Below are 15213 nucleotides of genomic sequence, written 5' to 3'. Positions count from 1 at the left end.
GCGCCAGCCTGAGACTCTCTGCTGCCCGCCCTCCCGGCGTCTGGCCGCGCCCCAACATACCCGGTAGCCCGTTTCCGTTGGCCGGCCCCCCAAGAAGGCCGGCGGAAGGTCGTCACTTTCGCTGCACAAATGAACCCAGGGCGCTGCTCCCGCGCAGGACTCCCCACATCACCCCGGGGCTGCCACCGTAATTCCTGCGCTCCTTTGAGGTCTTGGCTCCGGCTTAAGCGCACGTTCTGAGCGCAAACCGTTGCTTTCCAACTGTCGGTCCACATCCATCTGTCTTTCCGGCCTGCTCTTCCAGCCGCTAGCCCTCTCTTCCCTACGGGTCCCCTCCCCTGCTCCCGCCGCGCGTTCCGATCTTTGGAGGCTGTGTCAGGCTGGGCAGCCTTCGAACCGGTGATGAAAAACGCGCCTTTGTGGCAGCCCTGCGCGCCCTGTGGCTTCCGTGCGCCCTTGTGGCCTCTCTGTGCGCCCTGGCCCCGAGGTCGCAGCACTGACCGGCGGGGCCGAGCCCTTCCGTGGCCCCACCTCTGGCGTCTCAAGCACTCAAGGAATTGGAGCGGGCGGGGGGCGGGTGCTTCTCCGCAGGGGAGTGGGGACGAAGCTGGGCGGGTACGCGCGATGCCTCGGAGCCTCTAAATCCGGAGGGCGCATTTGGCTCGGGGGCGGGGTGGGCAGCGGGGGGCGCATCGCCTTGGGGAAGGGAGGCGGGGCCCCGGTTTGTGGCGGGAGCCTCGGGCGGGTAAGACTTGCAAGGCGAGAGTGGGGGCGAAGCGCTACGGCGCGGGGAGGAGGCTCCCGTCCCGGACTCCGCGTTAGGCCGGAGTGGGGGGCGCGGCGCTGCCACTCCAGTGTTCAGCAGGGGGCGCTGCTCTGGGCGTTGGGCGGGGGTGGGGTGGGAGAGGAGGGGGGGCCGCGACTTGCTGCGCACACTTCCCCCATTATTAAACACTATGTTCAAAAGGCGCCGGGGGACTTCCCGGAGCCACGGAGCCCGCGCCGCCCGCCCGCCTGGCCCACGGAGCCCATGGACCTGAGCGCGGCCGCCGCGCTGTGCCTCTGGCTGCTGAGCGCCTGCCGCCCCCGCGACGGGCTCGAAGCGGCCGCCGTGCTGCGAGCGGCGGGGGCAGGGCCGGTCGGGAGTCCGGGGGGCGACGGCGGCAGCGGCAGCGGCGGGCGGACCCTCGCCCCGGCTGCGGGCGTCTCCGCTGCCCCGGCCGCCGCGGCTCCCGGAGTCCGCGCCGCCGGCTCCGGCTTCAGGAACGGCTCGGTGGTGCCGCACCAGTTCATGATGTCGCTTTACCGGAACCTGGCCGGGAGGGCTCCGGCCGGGGTAGCCGCCGCCTCCACCTCGGGCTCTGGTCGCCACGGCCGCGCGGACACGATCACCGGCTTCGCAGACCAGGCGAACCAAGGTACTCACGCCTCTTCTGCGCCCGTCCATCCTGTCCGCTCCTAGGCTGAGGCCACCGCCAGAGCCGAGCCCCTGCTCCAGACCCTTCCGGGCGCGGCCTCCTCACGTCCCAGCCTCAGGTGTTAGAAACTCCGCGGAGTCCCACACACCCGAACCCGCTGGACTGTGGCGAGAGGCGCAGCAGCTCTCAGGGCCCGGTCCCAGAGGGCTGAGCCGGTCCCTCCGCCGGATTGTCTTGGCCCTGCCGGCCGGCGGGTCCCCTCGAGGAGGCAGGCTGAGTCCAAGATCCGAAGCAAGACGGGGCCCGGGCCGAGAGGGACTGCGCAGTGATGGTGGTGGAGGCGGCAGCGGCTGTTTCCATTGCAGCAACCTCTGCAGATTCTAGTCTCCTGGGGGGGGGGGCGCACAAATTGGGGGGAATTCAGGGGGATGAGGGAAGAGGCAGGCATTAGACTGAAATAAGTGGCCCCGGAGAGGCTGGTGGCATCACCAGGTACACGGAGGTCCCTTTCTGGCAGGCTGTGTCAGGGTGGAGGTGTGTGGCCATGGGTGTCTGTGCCGGGCCCCTGGGACAGCCAGAGGTGGAGGACCCCAGTCGTGTGAGGAGGAGAGGGTGGTCAGTGAGACCGTGCAGGAATGCAGGCCTCTCTTGGACCCAGCACCCCACCTTACTCTGCCCTGGGTCTCTCAAAAGTAGGACGTGGGTGAGATTGTGGTGGCGGCTGTGTGTCATCTGGATTTTATTAATCTCGATTGAAGTCATTAAAGCAGATAGATAGGGAAAATTTAACTAATTTCAGGCGGAAATGCAAGTAATGTTTGCCTTAATTCTATCCAGCCAAAGATCCAGCATGGAAGGCAGGAGGGGAAAAAAGGGGGGGAATGGGGCTGGAAAGGAAGCGGCAGACTGGCCGTTTCTGGGAGCCTCTGCTGGCTGTGCATCCCAGACCCTAGCCTGGGAAAGCAGGTAGATGTGACCAAGTCACCCTCCTCCTGGAACACACACACAATGCCTACCCACAGACTGCTTTATTTTGAGTGTGGGACACCCTGGGTCCAGATGGCTCTCTGGTTCAGTGGCAACCATGTAGCATTCTGGGTGCCCCCCCCCCCCCCGGACTGGATGCTGGATACAAAGCCTGAGTCCTAGGCCAGGGGAGGCTCTAGCCCTAAGGCTGCTGTGTGGGCTCCCAGGATGTAGAAGAGGTGAATGCGCAGGGCTGTGGGCCGGCGGAGGCACCAGCTGCTCTTTCTTAGGTAGAGCTAGGCCTCTGGTTAGCCTCAGCCTGAGCGAAATCTTTTCCTGGGGAGCTCTACTTGGCTGGCCAGGCTCTGAAGGCAGCTCTCCTTCCTGCCTGTGGAAGGAGGGCATGCAGTGGTAGCACATTCAAGAAGGGAGATGCTGTTGGGGGCGGGGGGAAGCTCAGAAAAAGTGCCCACAGGGAGCCCTGGGAGAAAGCAGTGTCGGGGAGGAGCCCTACTAGCCTAGCACTTGGAGCTTCCCTCGCTCTCCCCTCTGGGTTCAACTTGGAGCAGAGCTACTTGAGGTCCCCAGAAGCCACCGGCAGAGCCCAGACTTGGGACCTAGGGAGGCGAGGGCCTGGCGGTGGTAGTCCGTCAGCATATTTCCAGTGGTGGGGGCGGTCTGCACACTCTCACCGAGTTTGGGGCAAAACGAAACCATATGACCTTCTTCAAAGGGAGCTCCTTATCTGCTGCTCGCTGGAATTTCAACTTTTTTCCCCCCCTGAGCCCAAAAAGAAAAAAGTGCCCACGACCAGAAATAAAACCCCCAAACCCTGAGAGAGAAGTCATAACGGAGGGAAATAATATGTCCGCGGAGGGATCGGTGGGTACTGGAGACGAGACCTCCTCGAGCCACTGCCTTCACTGCAGCGCGGCTTCACTGCAGCCCCCTCCCCCCCCTCCCCCCCATTGCTCCAAACCCTTCGGAGAAGGTTCCTCGCGCTCCTTTGCCGCCTTTCCTCCTCCATCGGAGGCCGCGGAAAGCTGGGAGAAGCTGAGCCGGGCGTTTCCCATTGCGACCAGCAGCGCTCCTCGCTCTGAGACCTTGGGCCGAGCCGGGCCCCTCCCTAATTGGGCCTTAGTTCCCCTTCAGCATGGCCCGGAGGAGGCTGGATACACCAGAGGGTTTATGCAGCCCCGCTGACGCGTTTTCCTCTGGACTACTCGCACGCCTGGCCAGGCCAGCACGGGAGATCGTGGCCCGCAAGGATGTCCAGGTTGAGCTGGGGAAGAGAGGTAGAGGAAAAAGCAGAGTTTTCAGGGGACATGATTTTTCCGTTTTCGTACAGCCAGGACTCCGCGGCTTTCCTGGGGGCTCAGCGGGGCAATAATGAGCAGTCCGGGTACAGCGCGGGACCTCGGCCTGCCCTCCAGACCTCGGAAGGGGCACAGGACTTCTGATACGCCTCCCGCGGAGCCCTCTGTCAGCCACCGGCCCGAAAGTCTGGCTTCCGACCTAGACCCCGCAAACCCAGGGCTCTGGGTCAGGCAGCGGACCTGCCGTGGCATCGGGTGCACGGGGTATGGTCCTGGCCCCGAGGCTCAGCGATAAGTGAGTGCCCGTGGGTTGTCCAGGTGGTGGAACTTTGGTTCGATGAACCGAAGCCCCGGTCCCGATAGTCGACAGTCAGGCCGAAGGCTCCCTTTACTCTGGGTCAGGCTGGCAGGTGTCTGGCTGCGCCGAGACGACAGGGCTGGCGCCAGCTCCAGCGGGCTTACTCCCGCATCCGGGGCAGTTGGGCTATATGCACTTAGGAGGCCCCGAGTCCCGGAGTGTGGGCTTCGCTCTCCGCTCTCACCGCGCTCTTTCTGTCTCTGCCCGACTTCTGCAGACGAATCCGCAGCCGAGACCGGCCAGAGCTTCCTGTTCGACGTGTCCAGCCTTCCCGACGCCGACGAGGTGGTGGGAGCCGAGCTGCGCGTGCTGCGCCGCGAGTCCCCGGAGCTGGGCCCCGTCAGCGCGACTCCCCTGCCGCTGCTCCTGCTGTCTACTTGCCCCGGCGCCGCCCGAGCGCCCCGCCTGCTGCACTCGCGGGCCGCCGAGCCCCTGGCCGGAGCGCGCTGGGAGGTGTTCGACGTGGCGGACGCAGTTCGGCGCCACCGCCAGGAGCCGCACGCCACCCGCGCGTTCTGCCTCTTGCTGCGCTCAGTGGCCGGGCCCTCGCAGGGCCCGTTGGCACTGCGGTTGCTGGGCTTTGGCTCCCGGGGCAGGGACGGCGCGGCGGCCGAAGAGCGCGCTCTGCTCGTGGTTTCCTCCCGCACGCAGAGGAAGGGGAGCCTGTTCCGGGAGATCCGCGCCCAGGCCCGCGCGCTCGGGGCCGCGCTGGCGGCGGAGCCGCCGCGGGACCCGGGACCCGGCACCGGGTCGCCGACAGCGGTCATCAGCGGTCGCAGGCGGCGGAGGACGGCGCTGGCCGGGGCGCGGGCGACGCAGGGCAGCGGCGGGGGCGGGGGCGCGGGCCGGGGCCACGGGCGAAGGGGCCGGACCCGCTGTAGCCGCAGGCCGCTGCACGTGGACTTCAAGGAGCTGGGCTGGGACGACTGGATCATCGCGCCGCTGGACTACGAGGCGTACCACTGCGAGGGCGTTTGCGACTTCCCGCTGCGCTCCCACCTAGAGCCCACCAACCACGCCATCATTCAGACGCTGCTCAACTCCATGGCGCCGGACGCGGCGCCGGCCTCCTGCTGCGTGCCCGCGCGCCTCAGCCCCATCAGCATCCTCTATATCGACGCCGCCAACAACGTGGTCTACAAGCAGTACGAGGACATGGTGGTGGAGGCGTGCGGCTGCAGGTAGCGTGAGGGCCCGGCCCGGCCAGGGAGGGGGCAGGCAGCCGCGCCACCGAGGACCCCCTGCTGAAGAGCAGCTGTGGGCCGGGGCCTGTCACTGAGCGTGGGTGCGCGTCCGCCTCTGGTCCCGCGCCCGCCCGCACGGAGGGAGAGCGCACGTTCACACTCACACCATCGCTCACACCCACACACTCGTTCACTCATGCACACCTTTACCGTGGGCAGCGTCCGCCAGCCCTGGGAGCAGACGACCTGACGCTACCGAGTGACGCATACCGATGGGGAATGACACATCCCCATCGTACCCGTCGTCCCCTTTTGGAGAGAGGATGGTGTTTGTGGCAGTGTTAACAATCACAGGCGCTCAATCGGGTAGGAACGGGTTAGGGAATTGGGGGCTCCAGAATGGGTGGACTAGTGGGGTACTGGAGTACGTTTTGTCTGACCCCTTTCTGTTTGTGGCTGAGTGTAGGGGAGCACCTGGCTGGGTGGCTGAGTGTTTGGTGTTACACCCTGGGACCAACTGAACAGCTGTAATGTCCTTTCTGAAGGTGTGCGTGGCATGGAGGCCATTTACTCTGGGAAGGAACCGCTGCAAAAGGCATCTTTTTTCCTTAACTTAAAAAAGTCTAACATGCCCTGTCAGTTTTGAAAGGGAACATTTGTCCGAAAGAATGCATCGCAGGGAACTACCCAGATCTGTGCAAAGGCCAGCACTACCCTTTTTAAAAAAATCAGTTCCAATTAGGAATGATCTAGAATGTGGGAAAAAAAAAAAAGTGTTTTTCTTTTTGGGGGAAGTGAAATGGAGGAGAGTTTTTTAACTGCCAGCCTGATTTGATGTGGAGTTGGGGGTGGGGTGGCATGTGCCAGGTTCTGAAGCTCCTATGGGCAGCTCAAGGAGGTAGCGAGCGAGCCTTGGGGGTGCTGAGGAGGAGGCTTGGTGCAGTGGCTGGGAATGGGGAAAGGCGGGCGGCTCTGCCTATTCCTAGAGACCTGACAGGAGGTTTCGCTAGGGAGCTGGGAAAGAGGCCGGGAGGCGTCTTGGGGCGGGCTTCTGCAGAAGACTCAGGCTTGTCTGCCAGGTAGGCGCAACCGGCTCCAAATGGTGTGCTCAGAATGGGCCAAGATGTGCTTGCGCTTAGCTATCAAGTCTGTGTCGGCTCTTACACGCCTTCACAGTGTTGTTGCTGTAGTTTTTGGCAGTGTGATAGTAACGGGAAGTGAAGCTACACAAAAGTGCTTTTGTGAGATTTCAGCTCCCCACAACCCAGTGGTGCAGAGCGGGGAGGAAGGCCCCCCTCCCTCTGCAGCGTGGAGGGGCATTTTCAGTTTGGCTGCTGTGGCCCCTTCGGAAGGGCGTTGGGGGGCCTTGGTGTGGCCAAGCAGAGGTGGAAGCCTGTCTCCCAGTCCCCATTGTTTTATTTGGTTCATTTCTGCCTGGGAGTCCTTTGTGGCTTTGAGGGAAGGAGGAGAAACAATTTGGATTCCACCTGTCCAGGGCTCTGAGGGCTTCTTTGAAAAACCCTGCAGCCCTGCTGGGTACTCCTATTTAAGGCTCTGTTGGGGTTTCTCCTTTACGGTTCCTGGGAAAGGCAAGCATTCCATCCTTCTGGTCTTGCATGGTAAGGTCCATAGATGAGTTATTCAAATTTTAATTCTCAGTGATTAAGCGTGTAAGAGAGAGAGAGATACTGAAGATTTAGACAGCTAATTGACTTAAGGGCCCCACCTGAGTCCTTTTATTATCTTGTAAAATTCCCTCAAAGGAAAACACATTTATAATGTGAATTTATGTGCTGTGGCTATGTGAGTAGCTATAAATAATAAGATGTAAGTCTCTTTAGGTTAAAACAAACTTCCCAAAGCGGCAGCTTTGGTATATGCATGGTTCCATTACGTTTGTGGATTTTGCCAGGGAAGCTTCACTTTTCTAAATTGATTTTAATAATTGCATGGTGATTGCCCTGTCATAATGAAGAATAAAAAATGACACTAAAAGGTTGTAGTATTTGAAGTTTTAGAAAGGGAGTTAATAAGAAACTCACTATTATTCTGGAGAAATTCTAGGTTATTTAATATCTTGGACAAAAGGAAACATTTTGATTCTTTTTTAGTGACTAGGAAAAACAAGTTTGGGGGAAGACATGTTTTGATTTAGCCTGAGCTTTTTTGCGGCAAGAAAAAAATGTCCGTTTTCTTTGTTTCTTCCTAATGACCTCCTTCCATCGAGATGTGTTGTAAGTGATGTGGGAAGTAGGCATCTTCCTATGTCTTGAGGTCCAGGCTGCATCATGTGTCCTTGGGCAGTGACAGCTCCTTCCAGGGTCTCAGATGCCCTCAGGGTGTTCTTGTTTACTGAATGGAAGGAATGCCTCCCGGAATTGCTCTGGAATTGGGTGGAGCCACCACAGACCACCTGTGCCCTCTACCACTCTGCCTGGGCCTCTGGCATCTTAGAGTTCAAAGCAGGTGAACAGAGAAGATGTGTCACACCTTGTAAAAATGACAGCAAAAGGGCCACAGCTTCTGGGTTTTGCTGCTACAATGTGGTTTGACCAGCGTGGCCAGGATTTGGAGAAGGATTCTGCCAGCACGTTTGGTAGTATGGTACTGTCTTCTAGGCAGTGGGGCGCCGGGGGGCTGGGGGGCCCGAATCACTCAGCTGGGAGCCCCAGTCCCCAGCCATGGGAGAGCTGGCTGCTGGCAAGCAGAGATAAAGTGTGTCAGGACTGTGAGTGAAGGCAGCCCCCCACCCTATCCCGACTTGGGCCCCCCTGGGTCTAGGGCCACCAAAATATTCTTCCTAAAGGACGTCGAGTTTTCCGTTTTGTGGGGAGAGACTTGTGTATTCTAGCTGAGACCATTTGAACCACTCCTCCTTGCTGGAGAACAGGGTGGGCATCCCTGCTTGGGGAGCACAGGGCTGGTCAGCTGGGGCGTTGGTGCCTGGTCTGCCAAACACGAGGACAGGCTAGTCACTGCTTCTGGAAGCCAGACATTTCCACTGGCAGACAGCTGTGTCCACTGATGCCCAAATGCTTCCCTGGTTGAATTCTGGCGTTCCAAGCAGCAGCACTGGGCTCTCCCGAGAGGGTGGCAGGCTCTGTTGCCTTAGCTTGAGCTCTGCCCCTCCATCATGTACACACTCCCCTTCGCCCTGACGTCCTGGCGTTTTACTGTCAAAGTGGCATGGGAAAAAGAAGAGCTGTGGATTGTGTGAAGTCGAGTCAAATCCAGCAAACCCAGTGCAGTGTCAGATCCCCTGACAGTCTCCTGGAAGTGTCAACAGGACTGGGGCTCTTGCTGTCAGTGCTGAGGGGAGTATAGACCACCCTGTGGATGTAATCAGAGTGTCACTCAAATCCTACAAGTCATTTATCCTGTTCGTAATTTTATTCAGACTCATACCAGAAAATAACCCGGGACTGTAGACTGATTTTCTTTCTTAAAGCAGGGAGAAAAATTGAATTCTTTCCAAGAGGAGCTTGTGCACAGAAAAAGGCAGACTCTTGCCTCACTTGAATCTGGTGTCCAGAAAGTCTGATGAGAAGAGAAAGTACAGCAGCTGTGTCTGGGACACAAACATCGTTAGGGCCTATGTCCATGGGGACGCAGAAGTGTCCCCAGGCCCAGAAAGCAGGGCCCTCTCAGTGGGCCTGGGCCAGGAGCCTCCAGCGGATGCCAGGTGGCTTGGGAGCACCGAGGGTCTGGAAAGCAGCCATCTGTCAGAGGCAGCGAAGGACCTGCGTTGTCCCCCCAGGTGTCTGGACTGGGAAGGAGAGGCAGCTGGCAAGTGAACCCAGCAGTTAGAAGACGTTGGGATTGGGATGGGAGGGACTAGGTCTCTCTGAGGTCTGTCTCAGCAGCACTGGTGTATCTGTGGACTTCTGCACACCCAGGAGTGAACTGCCCCATGCTGTCACCTGCTGTCTGCCTGTTGCATGGTCACTTGGGTGCCAGAGCTCTGCAAGGTGCCTCCTGAGAGGTCTGGGTCAGTCTGGGCAACCATCTCCCTGCCCGGAGCTCCCACTTCCGCCCCTGTAAAATGAGGAGCTCTCCAGTTCCGTGGGTCTAGGGTTCTACTTGGTCCCAAAGCCCACTAACATAGTTCACAGGCAGAGTGGATGTGACTGTTCCTGGAAAGGGTCCCCTTCCAATATCGTAGGTGCTTCTCACAAGTATCACGGCTCTTGCCTGTGTGTACATGTATGTGTATGTGTGTGTCCATTACACTCCTGGCCTCTGTTGGTGCTTCCTGGATGTGGCTTTGATTTCTACCTGGGTCAAGGCAGGTGCAGGAGAGGCTAAGATCTCGGGGGTAGAGCTCACCTCCCCAGAGCCATGACCGTTCCTGTGTCCGAAGTGAGGGACCTGTGCTCACACATGGGTAGGTAGAGCCACATTTGCTGAGATTGTTCTGTGACCAGATCCTGGGAAGGTTGTCCCCTGCTGCTGGTGCGTCTGTGGGAGCAGCCGAGGAAAGAAAGGCTGGGCCTTGCTGGCAGCCCAGACAGGGACCTGGGACTGTCCCAGAGTCCCTGGAGGAGGCAAGCAAGCCTATGTAGGAGTGAAGTGCGCCAGCCCTCCTCACTGCCATGCCTGTGTCTGGTCCAGCTCGCTGGAGGAGTGACCCGGGGGCAGGCATCAGGACAGCTTCTTCTCTTTCTTTCAGGACAGCTTCTTCTTTTTTCTTTTCTTTCTTTCTTTCTTTCTTTCTTTCTTTCTTTCTTTCTTTCTTTCTTTCTTTCTTTTCTTTCTTTCGCCTGGATAATGGTGGCAGAGTTTACCGTGAAGAAACACTAGAAGGGAGGAATCAAAAGATGTTATTCATAGTTTTTCAGCCAGCTCTGCCTTTTGTGCCTGGAGCCTTCTGGCCATTTCAGCTAGAGCAAGCTTCTTCCTCCTTTTGTGCCATTTTTGGACTTGAATCTGTTAAATAGTTAAATCTTGATGGGGCTCGAGGAGAGAGAAGCCTGTTCTTGTCCGGAAGTCCATGCTTCCCTTTTGTGGAGTCTCCTACCTGGATGTAGCTGCATGAAGGCTGGGGGTTGGCTCTGGTCTTTGGGTCAGGGATACTCTCTGCTCATGATGCACACACATCCAGCTTCCCCAGAGCTTGGCCTCTCCCTTCCCGCCCCCAAAACTGTGGAGGCTCTGTGCCTGCAGCTGGCCTGGGACTTGGCCATAGGCCTCCTGACTGGGCAGACGTCGCTTGGGGCTTCCCAATGGCAGCAGCAGTTTCAGCAGAGCAACCAGGGGAGGGTGGAGTCAAAGAGTGTGAGATCTTCAAAAAAACTGGTCTGCGTTTCTCTTTTTTATAATGTTTATTTTATTTTTGAGAGAGAGAGCGTGAGCAGGGGAGGGACAGAGAGGGAAGGAGACACAGAATCTGAAGCAGTCTCTAGGCTCCAAGCTGTCAGCACAGAGTCCGATGCAGGGCTTGAACCCACAAACCGAGAGATCATGAGCCGGAGTTGGACGCTCAACTGACTGAGCCACCCAGGCGCCCCAAAACTGGTCTGCATTTCGAGCTGTGCTTAGAGTTGTTGAAAAGTACAAGCACGTCCTCCCAGCAGCACGAGTGGAGGGCGATGATCCTCTCGTTCCTGCCTGTGCAGGTCTCCAGGGAGTAATCCTGCGATGTCACTCACATCGGTGTGTGTGAGTGTCTGGGTCTGGGCTGCGAGAGAAAGGGCTGGTTTCTCTCCCGTGCATCCCCCTACAATGATAAGAGGGCTGCAGCATGCATGGAAGCTTCCAGAGAGAGGGGTATCTATAGTCAGGTGAGTCTGTTGACGGGACAGACAGCTGTGCACGCTGGCATATGAAGCACTTTCTTCTGCGAGTTTAGAAACTCTTCATCCCAGAGAGGCTCACCTGGCAAAAGCTGTAGTGGCAGAAATTTTGTATCCTTTTTCTAAGTCAGTAATAGGAAGCTGAAGTAAGTTGTCTAGATAAACAAGGGAAAGCTTCTGATGGTCAAGTCCCAGGCACCTTTCAGCCTGGCAGTACAGACCTTTCCGGATGCGGCCAGCGGCTTTGGTTTTGCGTTTCTAGTTTACGATCTTTTGAGCTGTTGGCAAACAGGTGTGGTGCAGTGGTAGCTGGAGATGTGGCCAGGCAGGAGGTGGGCCCGTGGCTGTCTTCTTTGCAAAGTCCTCTCTGCACTGCTCCAACTAGCAGTGGCGAACACACCCGCCTACCGCGGGGCGAGATGCCTGTTCTGAGCTTACGCCCTGCTCCGACACTTGGCTGCAGGAATCTAGAACCTCATCTGAACCTTCTTTCTGGTGCCGAGGTGTGCTTGTGGCGGAACAAAAACCAGATTCCCTGTAAGGCTTATTCATCAGAGTCCTGCTGAATTGGAGGCAAACACAAACCAGTGGGAGGCACACAGGCCGCACTTCCCCTGAGGGCCCTCCCCGGGCTGCAAGATGGGAAGGGGCAAGGTGGTTTGGGGAATCCGCCACATGTTGTAGCTGTTTTACATACTTGCACATCTTCCCGACAAGCCTGGCTTCTCTCAGACCTCTTACACCTGGTCAGCCCTAGCCTGGACTTCTCAGCAGAGTGAGTCTGACAAGGTGTACAGAAAGCCTTTCCTGGTCTGCATGTTTATGTCTGAGCGCATGAAGGCTGCCAAGGGCAGCAAAAGACACACGTGTCCGAGGTTTCCCCCGGGGCTCGGGACGGCAATAACTTGGCTTGAGGTTGAGCAGGCTGGTTTGAGGAAGGGGTGCCTTCACAAGCAGGACTTATTTTTCTTTGCAACTTATATTTCCGTGTCAGGGCCGATCAGAGTCCGAGGAAAGCCAGCCATTCAGCATTCTGTTTAGAAAATGATGATGCATGTTCAGGGAGAAAGCAAGAATGTATTTTCTGGCTGGGAAATACTCAAGTGTTCCAAGCCAGGAACAGAGACTCTGGAAAGTGGAATTTCTTTGGCATTCTCTGCCTTGAATAAATCACAGCTTGAACATAAGCTTCCTTACAATAATTGCTGGTTTGTTGTTGCTGTTGTTGTTTTGGATTTTTGTGTTTTTGTGTTTGTTTGTTTGTTTGTTTTGTATTTCACTTTTTACAGTAGTGCAAACAACTTTTATGTTTTCTGTGACAAAGAATCATAACTGAGTCACCTTAGGCCTTTCAGCTGGAAGTATTTCGTCCCAATGAAAATGTTAATGCATTTTTTTTTACAAGGATTAGCATGCTGACTGCAACTTGCCCTTCAGCACATGAGACAAGGAGATTCTGAAAAGTTTGGAAAACTTTTAATACACATACGTATATATGTTTGTATAAAGAGGTTTCTGTAGAACTCTTGCACCAGCTTGTAGCATCCCTTTGTTTAAGCAGGCTCTGCTTTAAGGTGGCCAGTAGCTCCCTGCCCCTTAGTGAGCCACCTTGACCCCGCTGCCAATACTGTGATTTTAAGGAAATGGGCAAAACTCAAAGTGACAGGAATGCTGTCACAGCTCAATACATACCAAAATGTATTATTCTGATGGGGGTTGAAGTCCCTTTCATTTCATAATGATACCCACTATTTCTCAGCTTTGCTCGGGAGTAAGACGGGAAAAGTGGTGAGAATTTTAAACTCACTTAATGCAAGTTGAACTCTCCTTTGCTGGCAGTCCTTCCAGCTCTGGTTTGGCCAGAGCAGAGCTCTGAGACTTGGAGGCTGGAGACCAGGCTGTATCCCTGCTGTTCCACGGGCCACTGGGGCAGCATGAACTGATGTCGTGAATGCTGCCCATGCCCAGGGTGGTTGGCAGGGAGCTCTTCAAGGTCAGGTACAAATCCACTGTGTATATGTATTCTCAAGTTTAAATAGATTGTACATATCAGAATGTAAATGAACTGTAAAACAGCAATCTCTATTTTTCTTGACGTTTCTATAGCAGTATATATTTGTTAAACATGCTTGTATACTCTTCGTTAACCATTTTAATATTTTGTACAGATAAGTTGATTAAATATTTTATTGATAAACCTGCTCCTGGCTGGTCTTTCGAGAACTGTTTTTTGCCTCATTATTCAGTCTTTCTCTGATGGTCTTCTCCCACTGCTCAACACTAAGAATGGAAGCCAACCGTTCAGGCGTTTGGATGACTGCATGGAAAGGGGGCTGCGGGGTATCGCCGGGTCTGTCCGTCTTTATGCTGACCGTCCCCCCTTGACACACCTCAAGCTGTCACGTGCATACGGATGGGGGCCTCTGCATGGGGCTGCTGCTCCCTGGGGCTCTGTGACTGGTGTGGCTCCACAGGACACTGCACAGCCCCACACTGCATGGGGAAGCACCCCAGCTTGGGTTCAGGGTTGAAGAGGCCAGAACGCAGTGGGAGACACTGTCCCTTTGGAAAAAGAATACTGCCTCATTTATTTATTTAATGTTTTATTTACTTTTGAGAGAGAGAGACACACACACACGGAGACAGAGACAGAGGGGGAGTAGGGGAGGAGCAGAGAGAGAGGGAGACACAGAATCTGAAGCAGGCTCCAGGCCCGTCAGCACAGAGCCTGATGCAGGGCTTGAACCCATGAACTAGGAGATCGTGACCTGAGCTGAAGTCGGATGCTTAACTGACCGAGCCACCCGGCACCCCAGACACTGCCACTTGGGATGAGTGAACATCATCACTGCAAACACAGTCCGAGTGAAAGGTTGTGCTCTTTACAGGCCAGGCTGCTGTGGGATCTGTCTCACTTCAGAAAGCCTGAGCGCTCCCATTCCAGAGGTGGCACTGTCGAGTCTCAGAAATCCAAAGGCATAACGCCCGACGGTAGCAGCTTGCTCTGCAAGGCCAATTATAGATTTTAGGGAAACCAACAGAGTCCTACAGCAAATGGGACGGGCCGCTTTTGCTCAGTGCTCTTCAGACAAGTACAAAGATCTGCGCTCAGCGACACCGCCTCGGCTGTCCCAGACCAGGCAGGACAGCACCGGCTACACAGCGTTCTACAGCTGTTCCGCCCTCAGAACTTGTTCTACAACAGAGGAAAGAGAAAGTGATTTCATCTGTTCCTTAAGTATTTCTGGGAGAGGAGTGACAGAGCAGCAGTTGTGGGAAGGTGACAGGAACTGCCCTCACTAATGACCTGTTACCAGAATGACCTCCTCCGGGATCTGGGGACGGCCAGTGGGACCCACCTATTTGCAGAGCGATGGCAGCACATGTCTGCTGTAATTGGCTGTTCCTGCAGCGTGTTAATGCTAGTCTCTCTCCCGTGAAAGGTAGCTCAAGAAAGTCTGCTCCCCTTTCGCTTCTTAACTTCATTACCAAAGAGTCTTTTTCATTGGAAGGGAATTATATTCGCCTTTCAACTAACTTATGTGGTAGGTATGCGAAAGTGTAAGACTTGTGACCGTGCCATTGAAAAGTGTAGTCTCGTCATGCTGTTTCCAACAATTCTTGGCTGGTTCTTCACTTTCCTATTTCTCAGTCTCCACTTGGCCTACCCTGGCCTTCCGTGGCTAGGGGGTTACCCGGTGAGCAGAGAAGGGGTAGTTACAGGGAGAAAGCAAAGTCAGGGGTGGCATTTAGCACTTTATCCTGTTCCCCAAACACTGATGAGAGCAAGTCTGAAAGGTCCACAGTGACTGAGACTAACGGGAGGTGGAGACCTCCAGCCCTGCTCCCTCTGGCGCACCCTGGTGTGCCCAGTGCCCACTCACTGCCCAGCAGCCAAGGCACATGCGTGCCACCTGCTGTCCCGCTGAGGGTGGCGCTGCCTGACCTGGTTGTGGATGCATCATGCTCCTGTGCTCTCGGGAATCCCGCACTCTTCTATCCAGAAGGAACAGTGATCTGGGGAGAAGCTCATCCTTTGCAACGTGTCACCAGTGTGCAGCCACCGCCTGCGAGGCTGTGGGCGTCTGCCAGTCCTAATAGCATGCAGGTGCACGGCCCTTCGGCAGTGGCCAGTAGGAGGGAGCCCAGCTGCGGTGCGGGGCCTGAGCAGGGTGGATT

At 56.3% G+C, this 15213-nt stretch overlaps 1 protein-coding gene across 1 annotated transcript; it reads left to right on the top strand.

Annotated features, from left to right (window-relative positions):
• The first annotated feature begins 1030 nt into the window (after positions 1–1030).
• GDF7 (growth differentiation factor 7) lies at positions 1031–5243 on the top strand. The gene is made up of 2 exons (XM_042979802.1): positions 1031–1418; positions 4276–5243. The coding sequence occupies exons 1-2, from the start codon at positions 1031–1033 to the stop codon at positions 5241–5243; spliced, it is 1356 nt and encodes a 451-aa protein (XP_042835736.1).
• The last annotated feature ends 9970 nt before the right edge of the window (positions 5244–15213 follow it).

Source organism: Panthera tigris, chromosome A3 (assembly GCF_018350195.1).
Source record: "Panthera tigris isolate Pti1 chromosome A3, P.tigris_Pti1_mat1.1, whole genome shotgun sequence".
NCBI classification, from domain to species: Eukaryota; Metazoa; Chordata; class Mammalia; order Carnivora; family Felidae; genus Panthera; species Panthera tigris.
This window is presented reverse-complemented; position numbering and strand designations above follow the sequence as displayed.